Raw genomic sequence first — 18,223 nt, 5'->3', positions numbered from 1 at the left:
GTTACGTGTAAATTCCCCATTGCTCAACAAAAAAAGTAACAGTACAATTATATATAACATAAGCCCATTACCTTTGAGCATGGTAGTTATTAAGTGTATAACAGGAAATGTATCAATGGTGTGTAACGATGTGCGTCAAAAGAGGCAACTTACAGGGATATGAAACCCATTTATATAAAAGTTCTGGTGTAGATAGACTGTGCCTTTAATGTGAATGGTGCAAGAAATATGACCTCTGATTCACCAACCTATGAGTGATCATAGAAAACTAGTGCTTTTTAATAATAAAAAGCATGTTATCAAGGGGGAAATGGCAGTTTTAGGGACCAATATTTGTGCTAAAAATAAAAATGAATTGCCTCATAACAAACTTACACTATAATAATGTAAAAATATTAGTTTAGGTCCCTTTGGGGGGTTCTGAGATTTCTATAGAATTGTGAGCGCTTTCTGTAAATGAACACTGTGATGCAGATAAAGAAAATTAAATCAGTTTTAGCATTTGTTATATTTGAGAAGCCTGAATTGTTGACAAAATTAAGAATGAAATTATATCATGACAACTCATATAAAAATGTAGTTTGTGTAATGAATTTTTGCTGCAGTGCACAAATCCGTCAATAGATGTCACTGTTTCAATACAAACATTCTACTATTAATGACGTTGCATGCTTGAAGTAGCTTCTAATACATAAGAGTAAGTCACTTCTACCGCCGGGCACAGTGGCGCGTGCCTGTAATCCAAGCTACTTGGGAGGCTGAGGCTGGCGGATCGCTTGAGTCCAGGGGTTCTGGGCTACCCTGTGCTATGTCGATCAGGTGTCTGTACTAAGTTCGGTATCGATATGGTGACTCTGAGGGAGCTCGGAGAGCCACCAGGTTGATCTAAGGAGGGGTGAACCGGCCCAGGTCGGAAACGGAGCAGGTCAAAACCCCCGTACCGATCAGTAGTGGGATCGCGCCTGTGAATAGCCAGTGTAGGACAGCCTGGGCAATAAAGCGTGACACTGACTTTTTTATTTTTATAAATGTTATTTATATACTTCAATAAACTAATGTATTTATTCGGCATATGGACGTTGAAAATATATTATATTTACTACTCTCACACTACCTCCTACTGGTGACCTGAGGGAAAATCAGCAGTGTTATTCTTCATATGCTTCTTTATAACTAATTACATGCTTGAGTTTTCACACAAACATACACCACGCTGTTTTATCTTGTGTCTATACATACTAAATACGTTTGAGAAAAAAAGGACCATGAACGTATAACATCATGATTACAACAGGGCATCATTTAAATTTAGTTGCTTTTAGCATAGCCAGGTCAAAAAAGTGATTGTTAATAACGTAAAACGTCTGAAAAGGTTTATTAAATCATCTTCACAGCACAAAGACGATAGGTCAACAGTTTAAAACAGCAGATATCTGACCCACGTCTGTAACGTGTTGCTGAGATTCGTGTTAGCAAAATAGTCATATTGCACAAAACTACAAATCCCGCCGCCCATCTTAACTATTAACTCGTAGGCTGCCGAAGAAGACTGCAAAATTATTATAGTTTTACCTATATTAATGTGTGGGGTTTTTGGAGAACTGTTTTGTATTGTATCATTCACACAGTCACTGGGATATAACTTTTAATCTTCTTTTATACGGTGCTAACGGATAAATCCACTTTTTCTTATATAATTTTATAACTGTACATGTATCGTGTGGAGGTTAAGTTACTATCCAATAGGAGTCAAACCACCACAAGTAAAATACCCATGAACTTTGATATTTGTATTCGTGCCCAAAAATAATTTATATACACAGAAGACTATTTTTAACATCAGCCCTTGATATCTCAGCAAAACGATAGCCGCTGTTTGTCCCTCCCTGCAGCCCGTTTCGGTCGCGTTCATTTGGGGTTTTCAGATGAACAATTGGGGAGCGCGCATATCGTGTTACACCGAGCAACCATGACTGACCCAGAACGTTACTGCGTAGCTGAGGAAAGAAGCGGCCACTGCGCAGCTTTGGATGACAGCTGTCTCTATGTGTGGGGGGGATACGTGGTAAGATGAATTTACCGTGTAACTAAGCTAATGAAAGACAGCGGGGTTTAATGACACACGTCAAGAAGCTACAGCCACAGAGCCATATTCCTAAGTGCTTTTTGCACCTTATTGTAGAACTGCAGAGCGGGAACAGGTGTCTTATAAATTCTGAGATATGATTGGTGGATATAGATTTAGCGTCAGTTTGTGGCAGCTCTAGTAGTGAAAGTAAATCCTATCGTTTTACAAACGCTAGGATTTACTATTGAAACAAATAAAGAACTTTCATTCATTAAGTATAAGATACTTCATGTAGAAAGCTCCTTTATTTGATTCAATAGATTGCCCTGTTTAAGTTGTACAGCAGCCCGCGCCAATTTTTTTTTTGGCTAAGAGGTGACATTTTCACCTCTTAGCCAATAGCCGTGCGGTAAATCCGGTTCCCATGGGCGTCAAGCTTGATTTACCGCATGGCTATTGGCTAAGAGGTGAAAACGTCACCTCTTAGCCAATTTTTTTTTTGCCGTGGGCTGCTGTACAAGGTAAACACGGCGATCGATTGAATCAAATAAAGGAGCTTTCTACATGAAGTATCTTATACTTCATGAATGAAAGTCCCCTTTATTTGTTTCAATAGTAAATCCTTGCGTTTGTAAAACACTAGGATTTACTTTCACTTTAAAGGGACACTGAACCCAAATGTTTTCTTTCGTGATTCAGATAGAGCACGCAATTTTAAGCAACTTTCTAATTTACTCCTAGTATCAATGTTTCTTTCTTCTTTTGCTATCTTTATTTGAAAAAGAAGGCATCTAAGCTTTTTTCTTGGTTCAGAACTCTGGACAATAGTTTTTGATATATATTTTGGGTTTCATATCCCTTCAACTACAAGCAGCGGAAGCTACCAGCTCGCCTCAATGCCAGGTGGACAAGGTTCCCAAATGGGAACTTTGTCCAGCCTTTGATAAATGGTGTAAATGCTGCTGCCAACCAGTGCTAAAAAATGTATAACTGCTCTCATATAGTGTCCTTGACACATGCACACTCCTGAACAAAAAAAGGATGAGATTACTACAAAGACTTTTGTTTGTAGTAGTCTATGATTGGGACAGTCTCATTATATGCCTTGTGACTTGTTTTTATTGTTATACTTTTTAACCACTTCTGATTCATCCTTTGGAGCTGGAACATCCTTCTTTGCCTTGCCTCCTATTAGGAGCTTTCTGTGCCTATATATCTAGAGCTTGATTTTGAAGCTCTAGACAATGTTAGGCTCTGCTGTAAATGTCACATAACCACAGAACTTCACTATACTGTATGTGTTTCTTCTTTTCTCCCTGAGGTTCACCTGCTGAGCATTACCACTGTGATTATCTGGGACTTTTATCCTTTATTGTGCACCATCACATTTGTTTTTGTATTTTATTATTTTTTATATTGCGATTTAAGCAAGTTTATATATTGTTTTTCTGTTCATTATATATATATATATATATATATATATATATATATATATATATATATACCCAAACAACTCTGCAATATACTTTCATTGTTTATTTTGTCCCCTTGTCCTGTAATTCCATTCTGAAATTGTGAGGTTTTCAGCTCCTATTAGAAATGGCTGCACACTCTAGCTATCCCTAATTGGCCACAGCAGAGAAAGAAACGTAACTTACAAATTACAGCGCCCATTGCTTTATATAGACAATAAAAGTTTACACTTATTTTGTCAATATTTAAACAAATAATGAAACTTTCAAAAATACAGCCACATGTATTCCCAGACTAATCTTCTCGTTAAATGCTTCATTCTATCTAGCAATTATTTAGTGTTTATTTAACGTCCATTTAAAACAATCACTAGACAATAATTCTAAAGAGACCTTTGCTAGCTTTAATCTTATATATATAATTTTCCTTTTTTGCAACTGAAAGTTAATATTTTTAAAACTATGTTATATTAAAACCTTATTCCAGTTATGTTATTTCTCAGATACTGTAACTGCATTTCAGTTGCAGACAGTTATGAAATCAGCATGATTTCCACCTAATCTACCTAATGCAGTTATTGACCACTAAACTGCCAAACACAAAGATCATTATCTAATTTACAAATTGATTAACTCCTAATCCGCCAATTAAACTAAACGCAAACAACTAATTAACATATTAAATACTAAACTGCGAACCCCCCACAACGCAAAAAACTAATTTAATTAACCTCTAAACCACCAACCCTCACCCAGAACGCAAAGTATTTTTTCTAACAACTATGCCCCCTAACCTAACACCCACATAAATTAACCCTAATTAAATTAAAATTTAAAAATAATTAAAAGCCTAAATTAATTAAATACCTAAAATTACAGAAAAATAAAAAAATCTAAGTTTACAAAAAATAAAAAAAGCTAACATTACAAAAAAAATATCAAACTACATTTTCCCCCCAAAAATAAAAAAATCCTAATATAATTCCCCCTTTAAAAAAAACGAAAACAAAACCACCCCAAAAATAAAACCCTAATCTAAACTAATATACCAATAGCCCTTAAAAGTGCCTTTTGGAGGGCATTGCCCTAAGTTAAACAGCTCTTTTACCTTTAAAAAAATACCGTCTCCCCTAATAGTAAATCACCCACACTCACCAAACCCCCCCCCCCAAAAAAACAAAAAACACTAACAAAGCAAACTAAGAATTAAAATAGGACACAGCAGATAGAATGATTAAAGGGACAGTGTCACGAAAACCTCAGACTTTAACTAAGAAGGGGTTAATTCTGTGTAGCTTGAACTCAAAACAGTTATTTGTTTTTCAAGAAGAATTGTGTGTTTTCTTTGAAGTGCCAGGAGCCTCCTAAATAGCCCCACCAAGTGTTATTGTGTATGCATTGAGTCATAAAGCCACTCAAGCTCTTAGTTTCAGAAAATACACAGGAAAGGGTTTATGGCTTAGGTTGTCAATAGAATGCATGATGCAAAACAAGGCCTCCATCACAAAAACTGACCAGGTCACTGAAAGGACATTGGTATATTATGTACTTATGTGTGTTAAAACTGTTATAACCTTAAATGAAGGTAATTATGACCACCTATGGCATATTTGATATCATTCCGATTCTCCCTATGAAACTAAGAGGCTCTCGATATGTAAATATAGAAATAGTTACCTAGCAGAAATTATAATGGATTGTATAATTTCAGGCAAGAACTTAGTCTATTGAAGGGCATAAAGACAGGGGGGCTTCTTAGCCCGCACAGGAGGGTGTGGTCAGGCAACCTAATCTCTGGAAAATGGTATAAGAATCTTATGTTTTTAACAATAAGGTGTTCATTCTACATGGGAGGCTGCTTGCTACAGCGTGAGTGACAACTTTTCTTCTTGCCCATCTCCCTGGGGGCAGACTCATAAGCTAGTGAAGTATTAGGTCTGTTATTTTTCTCCTATTTTATTTTAAAACACTGTTTGCTAATGTGTCATGTTATTTGTACCAACTTTTATAAATAATGCATTGTGCATAATATTTTTGGCATAATAAATCATTCTTTTATTAAGTTTGGCCTTTGTCTAATAATTGAACCACGTTACTGAAAGAGACTGGAATATTAGAACTGTATAATTTAGGTTATTTTCTGCTAAATTATATTTAGAGGGTTAATGTGTAAAGTCTGGGTTTTTTCTTAGCATTTTCCCTTTAATAAATTTTAAGTGGTGGCAGTATTTGATCTATAGGATTATTGGTTTAGTGTGGGTGGCATTAAAAGGGAGTTTAGGGCATTTCTCTTACGTCTAGTACAGACTAGGGAGTGTGGTTAACCCTTGCACCCACTAAACTGAATCACAAGCTTGCCTGGTGTGGCTAGATTGTGACCTATTGGTGACAGAAAAAGGGGGCTGATAACCCTTTCTGTACCAAATAAGTGACTGGCGCAGGGTTGGATAACCTTGGTTCGTCACAGACAGTCTACACCTTAGTAATCTTAAAGTCTTACCTTAGATTAAAGGGACAATCCAGCCAAAATTGAAATCCACATGGATGGATTTCACTTTTGAATAAGTGCATTTTTGTAATCTACATGTATTAGTAAAAATGCTTCTAATAAAATCTATAGCTGTTTCAAAAGTGTATTTAAGTATGCACCATGCACCAGCATTTTAAATACAGCGCTTGCTCAGAGAGCCTAAGGTGCTTGTACTATCTGGTAATTACTCAATTTAATTGCTAACATAATACAAGCCCCACTGGCCCTCTGAGCAGCTGCAGTATTTAAAATGCTTGTGCACTGAGAATATCTTGCTATGCTTCACATGCACATGCAGAGAAAAATGTTAACACTAAAAGAGTGATAACTTTTACTAGAAACATTTTTGCTAATACATGTAGACTGGCCATTTTGAAATAGTTGCCAAGCGCCGCCCACTGATGACATCTTAATTTGGGCTGCATATGGCATCCAATCACAAAAGGCTCACTAGTTGGATTTGAACAGACTTTCAATGCTATTCAGCAGAGTTGTTTTATGCTGCCAGATCGTAATGTCATCAGAGGGTGTAGTTGGGAAGCCATTTCAAAGTGGCAAGAAACAATATTAAAGTGAAAGTAAAGTTAGCTGTTCCGCTATCCACAGTTACATTGTATACTTAAAATCAATAGGACTTTCATTCATCTTTTTTTACCAATTTATATGTAAGTACACTTTTCGCCGCAATTAAAGTAAATTTTTTCCGACTTACAATTCAACCCGTTTTTCTAATGTACTTTTACTTCCTGATCACGTTTTTTTCTCTACCAATTGACTTTCTGACCGATCGGCGGCCGTGAAGATACGTCATCCGACAATGTATTGAATTGCACATGCAGCAAATATATTCTAGGCAGGTTTATTTCAGATGCGCCTTCCGGATATGCGCGTAGCTTTTTTTTTCAGTAACTGCCGAGAACGTCATCTGTTGAGACTGCGGCTCCGCAACATAGAAGCATAGCGCAAGATTCACAAATAGTATAGTACTGAATGAATACATTATTGTTAATCATTTAGTACTCGATTGATGCATGCGCACAAAGATAGGAAGTTGAGGATGGGCGGGGCATGGATAATCACGGTAGGAAATTTAGATATTAAAAAACAAAGTCACATTTGAAAAAAAACAAAAAAACCATAGCAATCTCAATATGTTAACAATATACAATACATTGATGTGTTGTAGAGCTGAAAAATTTACTTTCACTTTAATTTTAAAATAACTTTTTTTACCGTTATGCTGCATGATATAGAAAGGCGTGCAGGAGGCTATTTGCTGCTTAATCTAAGTTAAGACTTTAAGATGAATAAGGTGTAGACTGTCCCTTTAACTGATAATTAGGGGTAGAAAATAGACAAAGATAGTGCTTTAGTTTGACAAAGTTAAATAAGATGCCCTTCAGAGTAAAAGAGAACCCCTATATCTAATGAAAAGATATCAGTGCCTGTGGGAACAAATCAAACAAAATATCAGGTTTAGTGAGACGTTGGTTGAGCAAATGGATGCCAATTTACTAAAAAGGAGACTAATTTACTGAAAAGGTTATATTCAATTTAATATCTAAGATATATGTGTATCTTGGTTTTTAGAGGGTTTTAAATTTTGATAACGCTTATGAGGCAGCAAACCAAAAGCAACTGAAATTATTTTATTGAAAATGTGCCTGATAAAAACCAATATGCTACGTTAGTAGTTCCCTAGAATTTGCCCGAAGCAAAATTATTGGCAAGGCAATGGACCGAAATTACAGTCATGCCTTAAATATACCAGCACCCTCCCAATCACCCAAGACGACATGCTGACTCGGTTGAAAGGTAGTAACCATTGAGATCTGGGAGCCCTAGACTTCATGACGAGATTGTATATCTAATCTAAAAAGGTAGGCTCAATTTAGAAAAGAAAACCAAATGACACTTCAAAAACAGCCCACTTTGCTTCACTGATCATTTATTGAAAACCTAGCACCACATATATTACTCTGTATGTTGCACTAACTTTATTAAACAACACCACACAGCTGGCTTGAAATACAAAAATAGTGAAAAGGTTATTATTCCTCATGTAAAATTATCAAAGAATACATCTTTAGTATGCCTACCGTTGTTTCTTAAGTAAACCCGGCAATCATAACCAACTAAAAAGTCCTTGTAAGGTAAGTAATTCAGACTGTTCAAATAAGAACTGCAACAACTAATCGATTCTGAAAATAGTTAGCAAATCTCATTATTGATTAGTTGGTCTGCGCCCGGCACCAGGTGAGTATGGACTACGCAGAAAGAGTGACAGTGTCATACATGCTGTGAGTTAGATGGACCTAGCCTAGTAACCAGCTGCACAGCTCAAAGTCTTAGCCTCTCTCACTTTCCCATCGCAGACTCTTTGTTTCTCACTCCCTCCTGGCCCTAGGCTCCTATTCACCCCTGCTACCCAAAACCGCAATGTGCTCTTTCCCACTAGAGGTCCTCTGCATTATTTTTTAATCATGGTATCTTTCCTAGAATTACTACAGTAGTCAAGGGCATGGTGCCAAAAGCTTTGCTGCACTATTGCCCTAGATTACAATGCAGTGTGCTGCTGCAACACCTGCCTGCTCTGTCTCCGCCCCCCTGTTGGGGCACCCTAAGGTGGCTGCTAAGTTGGCCTTATGCAAGCACCGGCCTTGTATTTATGTGTGTATGCATGTATATATGTGTGTGTATGTACCCCCTTTTCTTCATAAATGGAAAGAGTCCACAGCTGCATTCATTACTTTTGGGAAATAAGACCCTGGCCACCAAAAGAAGGCAAAGATACCCCAGCCAAAGACTTAAATACTCCTCCCACTTCCCTCATCCCCCAGTCATTCTTTGCCTTTCGTCCCAGGAGGTTGACAGAGAAGTGTCAGAATTTTGTTTAGTCTCTTATGGAGGGTAGTACTCTTGGACATTGGACGGGAGTTTTAAGTAATCCTATCAGTCTCTCAAGGAGGGCCTGAATGAAGGTTAGAGTCCGGAGATGCAGGGAGAGTCTTTCTGTGAAACCATCCCGACTCATATTAACAGCTCCACAAGCAATCAGCGTTGTCGAACTTCGCTTTGTTGCCTGCTGTCTTTGGCTGGTCCTGCGGGTATGCCTGTTTCTTCTTGGGCGTTTAGCTACTGGTTGCCTTATATTTTCTTTTATCCGGTTAGGATGACTTTTATTTTTGATTATATTTTTCCTTTGGGAACTTTCTCTCGGATCGATTTTCACTGTTTACTTGCGGAAGTTTGTTAAGGACATGTTAGTCCGATGTTTTGTCTGTTATTCTCTTCCCCTCTGAGGGAGGATTTAGGCTGCTTGACAGTTATGGCCCTGTCTGCAGGCTGGTCCTGCTTGGGTTCAGCTCTTCTGTCTCGTGGCTTGTTCAGACACGTGGCGCCTGTTCTGCCTGACTGGTCCGGTTGAGGTGCCGAGTGCTCACGTTACGATTTGTGTTTCTTGTTTTATTTTACAAGTTTCAGCTACGCATTCTAAAGAGGACTCGTGGGTCCGTGGAGCTGGAAGGATTGTTTCAGTCCTTATGTAGCCCTCAAGCTGCGTCACTCCTTTTGCTTCCGATTCTCTCAGGACCTAGAGTATTCTTCCTCACGGGGGAGGATTGGGGGTTTAGCGCCTCCTTACCGCTGGTTTCGGGCGGTTTGGACTTTCTGAGGCTCTAGGATTTGTCCTTTTGGACTTGTTCCTTCCGTGGTTCTCTTGTCAGTGAGACCCTTGGACATGTCCGTTTCTCCATGTAGGTTAGGTCTCCTTATGGGGCCCTGGGATTCCCTTCGGGAGATGGTTGCTCTCTTCTTGAGACCCTTTGGATTTGTCCGTTCCTACATGTGGGTTTTCCCTTCAGAAGTGTTTCCTTTGGGCTCTGCTTAGGGTTTTTCCCGGATCTGGGGATGTTCCGCGTCCTGGTTTTCAGCTCATCCGTCTCGTATGGCGGTGGTGTGGAGACTAGCCTTTACTCGAGTGACCTTGTCCTTGAGGTATTCCCTTGCCTTGGACGTCTTGTGGCTGTTCGAACGTCTATGGGCTCCAGTGTCTTGGTTCGAGATGCCTTAGCTTAGCGTTGGACTTCGGAATGGGGTGGTCTCTTCCTTGGATCGGGACTTGCGAGGTGTTCTCGTTCCCACGGGATATTGCATTGATATTTCCCTGTAGGTCTGTTTTTTATATCAGACGGGGGGTTAGAGTTCCTGGGATATTGTTTGTTTTAAACAATTGGGGGGTCGGAGCCGTCATCGCTCTGGTTCCTCCGTTTGCTGAGGTTTGTTTGCTCAGCATTTTCCCTTTTGGATCCCCTTGTGGGTTGTTTCCGTTTTTTTCAGGATCTAGGGCCGTTTCGGGTTCTCCTGTTCCAGGGAACTTGGGCTATGACCTTTGGTCTGGCTAGTGGATTTGGTCATGGTTGGCCAGATTTCCTGAGTTCCGCTGCACATTGGGCTTGCGTACGCTTTACTGAACGGCTTCCCTTAGACGGTTTGCTGCCGTAACCTGATGGCTTGTCGGTTCTGCCGGTGAAGGGTTTACAGGGTAACCTCTGCAGCTATTGCACCCTGTCTGTGTGCTAAATCTAAGGGGATTCCTTCCATGTTCATTTGCGTTGGAGATTTTTCTCCTGTTAAGCCTGTGGTCTTGTGTTCCGTGGGCAGGTGCTCTGCCTTTAATGTCCCCCTTTTTCTTAGGGGGGCTTGTTCTCCTACGGAGTTGGCCTTGTTTTAGGATTTTTCATAGATTCAGGGGATAGAACAGAGGGTTTAACCTATTTTGGAGAGAGGCATGCTTTCTGGGTTGTTCTGTGGAGTCTTGCTGGCTCCGCGTTGAGATGGGCCTTTTGCTAGATTCTTCTGGATCTTCGGCCTTGTCGACTGTCTTTAAGGAGTTTCAGGTGGGTCCCCGAGCTCTGTTGGATTGGCCAACGCTATTTTTTTCCCGCTCTGTTGTGAGCGGGTATCTGAGTTCTTTAGTTCTGTTGTTTTCAGACCTGCTGACGCTTGGGCTGGCCCGGCTGGGTATAGGTTCTGAGATTTGTTGTTCATTCAGGGGTGTTGTGGGCCTCGTCAAGGTTCTGTGCTTCTCCCCTTTTAGACCCCTGTGTCGGTCTGGCGGCTTGGATTGCCTATAGGGTGCCCTCGGTCTTGAAGTTTTGCAATCTGATGTCTTGTTAGTCGCATTTTACTTCTTAGCAAGTATTTTCTCTCTGTGTTATCCTGATGACGCCTGTGTGTTTTTGACTCAGGTGTTTTTCTCGTCTGTGTCTGTTACAAGTATTTGTGTTGATGACTTGAGGAATACATATTCAGTTGTCATTTTCAGTGCTTCACACAATGTTGAGAGTAGAACTCGCTGTTTGGATGCCTGATCCTTGGCCTTGTATTTCAGTTGGTCTGGGCGTTGCCTCCCCGTGTTTGTAGAGGTCCTGTTTGGGTCTTTGCGAGCTGGGCTCGTTCTGGTTTTTTTTTCCTTTATGGAATTTTGTGGTGTCTTTTGGGTTCCTTTGGCTTTTCCTTGCCCTGTTCTTTTGGGAGTTTTGGGCTGGTGTTCCCTTCGCTAGTAAGGGGTGTGTGGCTGGGGGCCGACCGCTGGGCGATGGTGTCTCCTGGAGGACTGTTTGCTCAGTTGAGTCTGATTTTGTGGTCTCTAGCTAGGCTTCCGGACTATCTGCGGGTCAGTGTCCTTAGGGCCTTTTACTTCTAGGTTCTCAGCTTCGGACGAAGCAGGGTTTTGTGGGTAGTGGTTTCAAGCCTGGTGCCCTCAGAATTGGCCGCCTCTTGTACCCTCCCGTCTTGGCATTCAGTGTTCTCTGTAGCTTGGATATTGTTTTCCCAAAAGTAATTAATGCAGCTGTGGACTCTTTCCATTTATGAAGAAAAACATAAATTATGCTTTCCTGATAATTTTTTTTTCTTCAGATGGAAAGAGTCCACAGCTCCCTACCCATATTTTTTAGGTGGGGCGTCTGTATTTTCTTCTTCTGGCATCTTTTTCACCCTGATATTTCTTCTACTGTTCCTTGTTCCTCAGCAGAATGACTGGGGGGTGAGGGAAGTGGGAGGATTATTTAAGCCTTTGGCTGGGGTGTCTTTGCCTCCTCCTGGTGGCCAGGTTCTTATTTCCCAAAAATAATGATTGCAGCTGTGGACTCTTTCCATCTGAAGAAAAGAAAATTATCTGGTAAGCATAATTTATGTTTTTGCCTTCAGAACTGCCTTAATTCTTCGTGGCATAGATTCAACAAGGTGTTGGAAACATTCCTCAGAGATTTTGGTCCATATTGACATAATAGCATCATGCAGTTGCTGCAGATTTGTCGGCTGCACATCCATGATGCAAATCTCCCGTTTCACCAGGTGCTCTTTTGGATTGAGATCTGGTGACTGGAGGCAATTGGAGTACAGTGAACTAATTGTCATGTTCAAGAAACCAGTTTGAGATGATAGATAATAGAATCCTATGTGACTCTGATACATACAAGGTGTTAACAAAAGATCCTACAGAATCTTTTAAAAAAGATTTGGATAGTATGCTTATGTCCGCCAAGAGTAAAGGAATATTGAATCAACAAGAATACAGGTATATCAGGAAAAATCATCCTAGAATACCTGTATTCTATTATTTGCCCAAAATACATAGTCAAAACAAACCCTCCGGGGAGACCTATAATATCGGGCATTGGTTCAATCACCTGTAATTTATCAGAGTATATCGACAAGAAACTTCAAAAGTAAGTTAAAGATCTCCCTTCCTATCTTAAGGACTCTACTGAGGTCCTCAATATATTGAATGACCTTGAATGGGGAGAGAACTATATTTTAGCCACATGTGATGTGACTGCCCTATACACAAGTATTCCACACAATTTGGGTATAGAGGCAGACAATTATTTTTTAGAAAAAGACGATGGAGTAAGTCCTTATCAGAGAGAGTTCATTTTAGACAGCATCCACTTTATTTTAACGCATAACTATTTTTACGATGGAGGAAAATTCTATAACCAAATTTGCGGTACTGCCATGGAGACCAGGTTTGCGCCTAGTTATGCAAACCTGTATATAGGTAAATGGGAGAACCTTTTCTGGGAATCCTGCCCAGCAGGTGCAGACCTGGTCCTCTTCAGAAGGTATATAGACGACATCCTAATAGTGTGGAAGGGGAGTATTGAAGATTTGGAACACACTATATGTAATGAATAAAAACACCGCAAATTTAAGATTTACTTACGAACTAAGTAAGAAGAATATCCATTTTTTAGATTTAGACATATATGTGGAGAAAGGCAAGATATCTACACCAACATATTTCAAGGAAGTGGATTGTTGCAACTATATCCACCAAACAAGTTGCCACCTCCAGAGATGGAAGACCAACATTCCTAAAGGTCAAATGATGAGGATAAGAAAAAACTGCTCGGATGTCAAGAAATGGAGGGAACAGTCAAAGATTATAAAGAAGAGATTCCTTGAAAGGGGGTATGAAGAGAACACTATAGATAAAACCATAGAAGAAATCGAGAACATGGACAGGAAACCGATGTTACAATATAAATAACAGAAAATACGTGAAGAGACTACAAGATTGGAGGTACCGTTCATAACCGAATATAGTGAGAATCAATTCCTAATCGAAAACATCATAAGAAAAAATTGGCACTATTTAAAGGAAGACATCATTGGAAAAGACCTGAACGAAACACCCAGGTTTATCTACAGGAAGACAAGAAATTTGAAAAACATTCTTACACCAAGTGTCCCAAAGACTTCGAATAATAGAACAAACAACATTTTAGGTCAACAATTAAAAGGTTTTTTCCCATGCCACTTATGCAAAGCGTGTAAACATGGTAGAAAAACAAGGACTTTTAAATCTAAAACAACAGGAGAGGTTTTTAACATAAGAGATATGATCAAATGCCAAGATAGCGGCATTATATATCTAATAGAGTGTGGATGTGGACTTCAATATATAGGTCAAACCTCCAGGAAACTCAAAGACAGCATAAGAGAACACCTGCTACAGATTAAATGGAAAAAGGATGATTTTCCCCTATATAAACATTTCAAAGAAGTCCACGATAGTTCCAACAAAACTCTTAGATATATGGGAATAAGTAAAATTAGGAAGAATTGGAGAGGAGGGGATTTCGAAAAGTCACTCTTGAGAGAGGAGTCCAAATGGATTTTTAACCTAGATTGTGTATTCCCCAAGGGTTTCAATGGCAATACAGAAATATTACATCTATTATAAGAGGAGCCATAACCTTGTTTTATATCTCCAATTCCAACTTTTAAGTTTAATTTTAACTTTAAATTTTACTCTAACTTTGCAACAATTTTATAATAATATCTCCCTGTTTATCAACACTCTCCTTTAATAACCTTTTACAAGATTTTAAGAAGTTTTTAGATTTCTTTTACATTTTTGGGACTTTTTAAGATTTCTAAAATAAGGACCTCTCTATGGACTTACCACTCTAATACCGTCTAATAGATAATAGAAATTATATAGCTTCCTTTAAGAGATATCATTAATTTTAATTATCTATTTTTAATTATCTATTTTTATTTTTATTTTTAATTCAGTCAAACATCACATGTGGCTTCATTAAACATTATAGTAAGCAAAGTGTATGTATAATTTATATATATCAATTTTAGATAATGTTTTATTGGTATTTTATATAAAAAAAAATTAAATAATTTTTTAAATTATCTTTTAAATATCTGTTATAATATTTTTAAATTACCTGTTATAATGTTTTTTGCAGATGTTTTTAATAGACACATTGCAATTTCATTTTGATATCCATTTTAAACATTTGGCAAATGTGTGGTTTTAAACATCTGCTAAACGTGTATTTTCAACATCTGCTAAATGTGTGTTATTAACATCTACTTAATGTGTTTTTATGTATACAACAATTAGGAGCATCAGTGTGTTTAAGGACATTCGTATATTTTAGATTATAACAGTATAATTAGATTGTTATCCAGAAATCTGTGGCTATATCATGTAAGGTAATTGAACTCCTGATAAAAGACTTGAGCCACTATACCGCTATAGGGAGTCTTTCCCCCCAATTGTTACAAATAGAAAACAAAACTCCGGAAGTGACGTCATACGTTGAATGCCACTTCCGGTTTCGTTCCTTAGAGCAACCAGTTCCGATTACGAGTTCTAGCAGAGGACCACAATAGAAGTACAGGAAGTCAGTAGCCTAAATCCGGTGTAATAAAAACATCCGGATCAGCATACTATCATTAAGAGATACAAATTCCGGGTCCAAACGGACCAATGGAAGTAGCGCATTTTTGGCGCAATTTTTTTGCCGGTTTTCTTTTGGGACCAAACAGCCTATTTAAGACAAGGAATTACACAGAGCCATACCAGTCTTGAGAAAGATCCAGTAGGATTGAAACGCGTAGACGATACACTGGTATTTACGGCTCAGGTCCCTATCTGGTGAGTTCTTTACCATTTTAGCCACATTTCAATAGTAATATTGCACTATGTATTTTTATTTTTGATTTAGGATAATGAAGAAATTTTGAAAACCATATTTCAACTAATGGAACATTAGGAACATTAGGAGCTAATTACCACTAACAACATCCCAAAAAGGATATAATTGGATATAAACCATCACCTAGAAGAGTTTCGGATTTCTACAACAGGAGACTATTCATAATTAACTTTTCACATTTTATATACAATTTTCACGATTTTCACATTTTTTCACATATATTACCCACAAGGATATTGACACTAAGATTTTTAAGGTGTACACCTATTTTTATAATTTTGATATTTTGGATTTTTTCACTCATTTTTAAAAAATATCGGCTAGATTTAGAGTTTTGTCGGTAAGGACACGCGTAGCTAACGCCGGCTTTTTTTCTGGCCGCACCATAAAAATAACTCTGGTATTGAGAGTCCACATAAAGGCTGCGTTAGGCTCCAAAAAAGGAGCGTAGAGCATATTTAACGCAGCTTCAACTCTCGATACCAGAGTTGCTTACGGACGCGGCCAGCCTCAAAAACGTGCTCGTGCACGATTCCCCCATAGGAAACAATGGGGCTGTTTGAGCTGAAAAAAAACCTAACACCTGCAAAAAAGCCGCGTTCAGCTCCTAACGCAGCCCCATTGTTTGCTATGGGGAAACACTTCCTACATCTGCACCTAACACCCTAACATGTACCCCGAGTCTAAACACCCCTAGCCTTACACTTATTAACCCCTAATCTGCCGCCCCCGCTATCGCTGACCCCTGCATATTATTTTTAACCCCTAATCAGCCGCTCCGTAAACCGCCGCTACTTACATTATCCTTATGTACCCCTAATCTGCTGCCCCTAACACCGCCGACCCCTATATTATATTTATTAACCCCTAATCTGCCCCCCACAACGTCGCCTCCACCTGCCTACACTTATTAACCCCTAATCTGCCGAGCGGACCGCACCGCTATCATAATAAAGTTATTAACCCCTAATCCGCCTCACTAACCCTATAATAAATAGTATTAACCCCTAATCTGCCCTCCCTAACATCGCCGACACCTAACTTCAATTATTAACCCCTAATCTGCCGACCGGAGCTCACCGCTATTCTAATAAATGTATTAACCCATAAAGCTAAGTCTAACCCTAACACTAACACCCCCCTAACTTAAATATAATTTAAATCTAACAAAATTAATTAACTCTTATTAAATAAATTATTCCTATTTAAAGCTAAATACTTACCTGTAAAATAAATCCTAATATAGCTACAATATAAATTATAATTATATTATAGCTATTCTAGGATTAATATTTATTTTACAGGTAACTTTGTATTTATTTTAACCAGGTACAATAGCTATTAAATAGTTAAGAACTATTTAATAGCTAAAATAGTTAAAATAATAACAAAATTACCTGTAAAATAAATCCTAACCTAAGTTACAATTAAACCTAACACTATACTATCATTAAATTAATTAAATAAAATACCTACAATTAAACCTAACACTACACTATCAATACATTAATTAAATACAATACCTACAAATAACTACAATGAAATAAACTAACTAAAGTACAAAAAATAAAAAAGAACTAAGTTACAAAAAATAAAAAAATATTTACAAACATAAGAAAAATATTACAACAATTTTAAACTAATTACACCTACTCTAAGCCCCCTAATAAAATAACAAAGACCCCCAAAATAAAAAATGCCCTACCCTATTCTAAATTACTAAAGTTCAAAGCTCTTTTACCTTACCAGCCCTGAACAGGGCCCTTTGCGGGGCATGCCCCAAGAAGTTCAGCTCTTTTGCCTGTAAAAAAAAACACATACAATACCCCCCCCCCCAACATTACAACCCACCACCCACATACCCCTAATCTAACCCAAACCCCCCTTAAATAAACCTAACACTAAGCCCCTGAAGATCATCCTACCTTGTCTTCACCTCACCGGGTATCACCGATCGGTCCTGGCTCCAAAATCTTCATCCAACCCAAGCGGGGGCTGGCGATCCATCATCCGGTGGCTGAAGAGGTCCAGAAGAGGCTCCAAAGTCTTCATCCTATCCGGGAAGAAGAGTAGATCCGGACCGGCAACCATCATCTTCCAAGCGGCATCTTCTATCTTCATCCGATGAGGACCGGCTCCATCCTGAAGACCTCCACCGCGGACCCATCTTCATCCGGCGACGTCCAACTGAAGAATGACGGTTCCTTTAAGGGACGTCATCCAAGATGGCGTCCCTCGAATTCCGATTGGCTGATAGGATTCTATCAGTCAATCGGAATTAAGGTAGGAATATTCTGATTGGCTGATGGAATCAGCCAATCAGAATCAAGATCAATCCGATTGGCTGATCCAATCAGCCAATCAGATTGAGCTCGCATTCTATTGGCTGATCGGAACAGCCAATAGAATGCGAGCTCAATCTGATTGGCTGATTGGATCAGCCAATCGGATTGAACTTGATTCTGATTGGCTGATTCCATCAGCCAATCAGAATATTCCTACCTTAATTCCGATTGGCTGATAGAATCCTATCAGCCAATCGGAATTCGAGGGACGCCATCATGGATGACGTCCCTTAAAGGAACCGTCATTCTTCAGTTGGACGTCGCCGGATGAAGATGGG

General features: G+C 38.8%; 1 protein-coding gene across 8 annotated transcripts in view; it reads left to right on the top strand.

The window, feature by feature from the left end:
* The window catches only part of KLHDC1 (kelch domain containing 1), a 542,525-nt gene that overhangs the window by 157,509 nt on the left and 366,793 nt on the right, over window positions 1-18,223 (top strand). For 6 of the 8 annotated variants that reach the window (XM_053697658.1, XM_053697657.1, XM_053697659.1 and 3 more), the window contains exon 1: window positions 1,878-2,065. The exons of the other annotated variants lie outside the window; for them this stretch is intronic. In XM_053697658.1, the coding sequence (XP_053553633.1) occupies window positions 1,970-2,065 (96 nt within the window). In that variant the 5' untranslated portion in view covers window positions 1,878-1,969. Of the gene's footprint in view, window positions 1-1,877; window positions 2,066-18,223 lie in introns of those variants that run through there. 8 annotated transcript variants of the gene reach the window in all.

This window comes from Bombina bombina, chromosome 1 (genome assembly GCF_027579735.1).
Source record: "Bombina bombina isolate aBomBom1 chromosome 1, aBomBom1.pri, whole genome shotgun sequence".
Classification (NCBI taxonomy): Eukaryota; Metazoa; Chordata; class Amphibia; order Anura; family Bombinatoridae; genus Bombina; species Bombina bombina.
The sequence above is the reverse complement of the archived record's forward strand: the minus strand, read 5'-3'. Positions and strand labels throughout refer to the sequence as shown.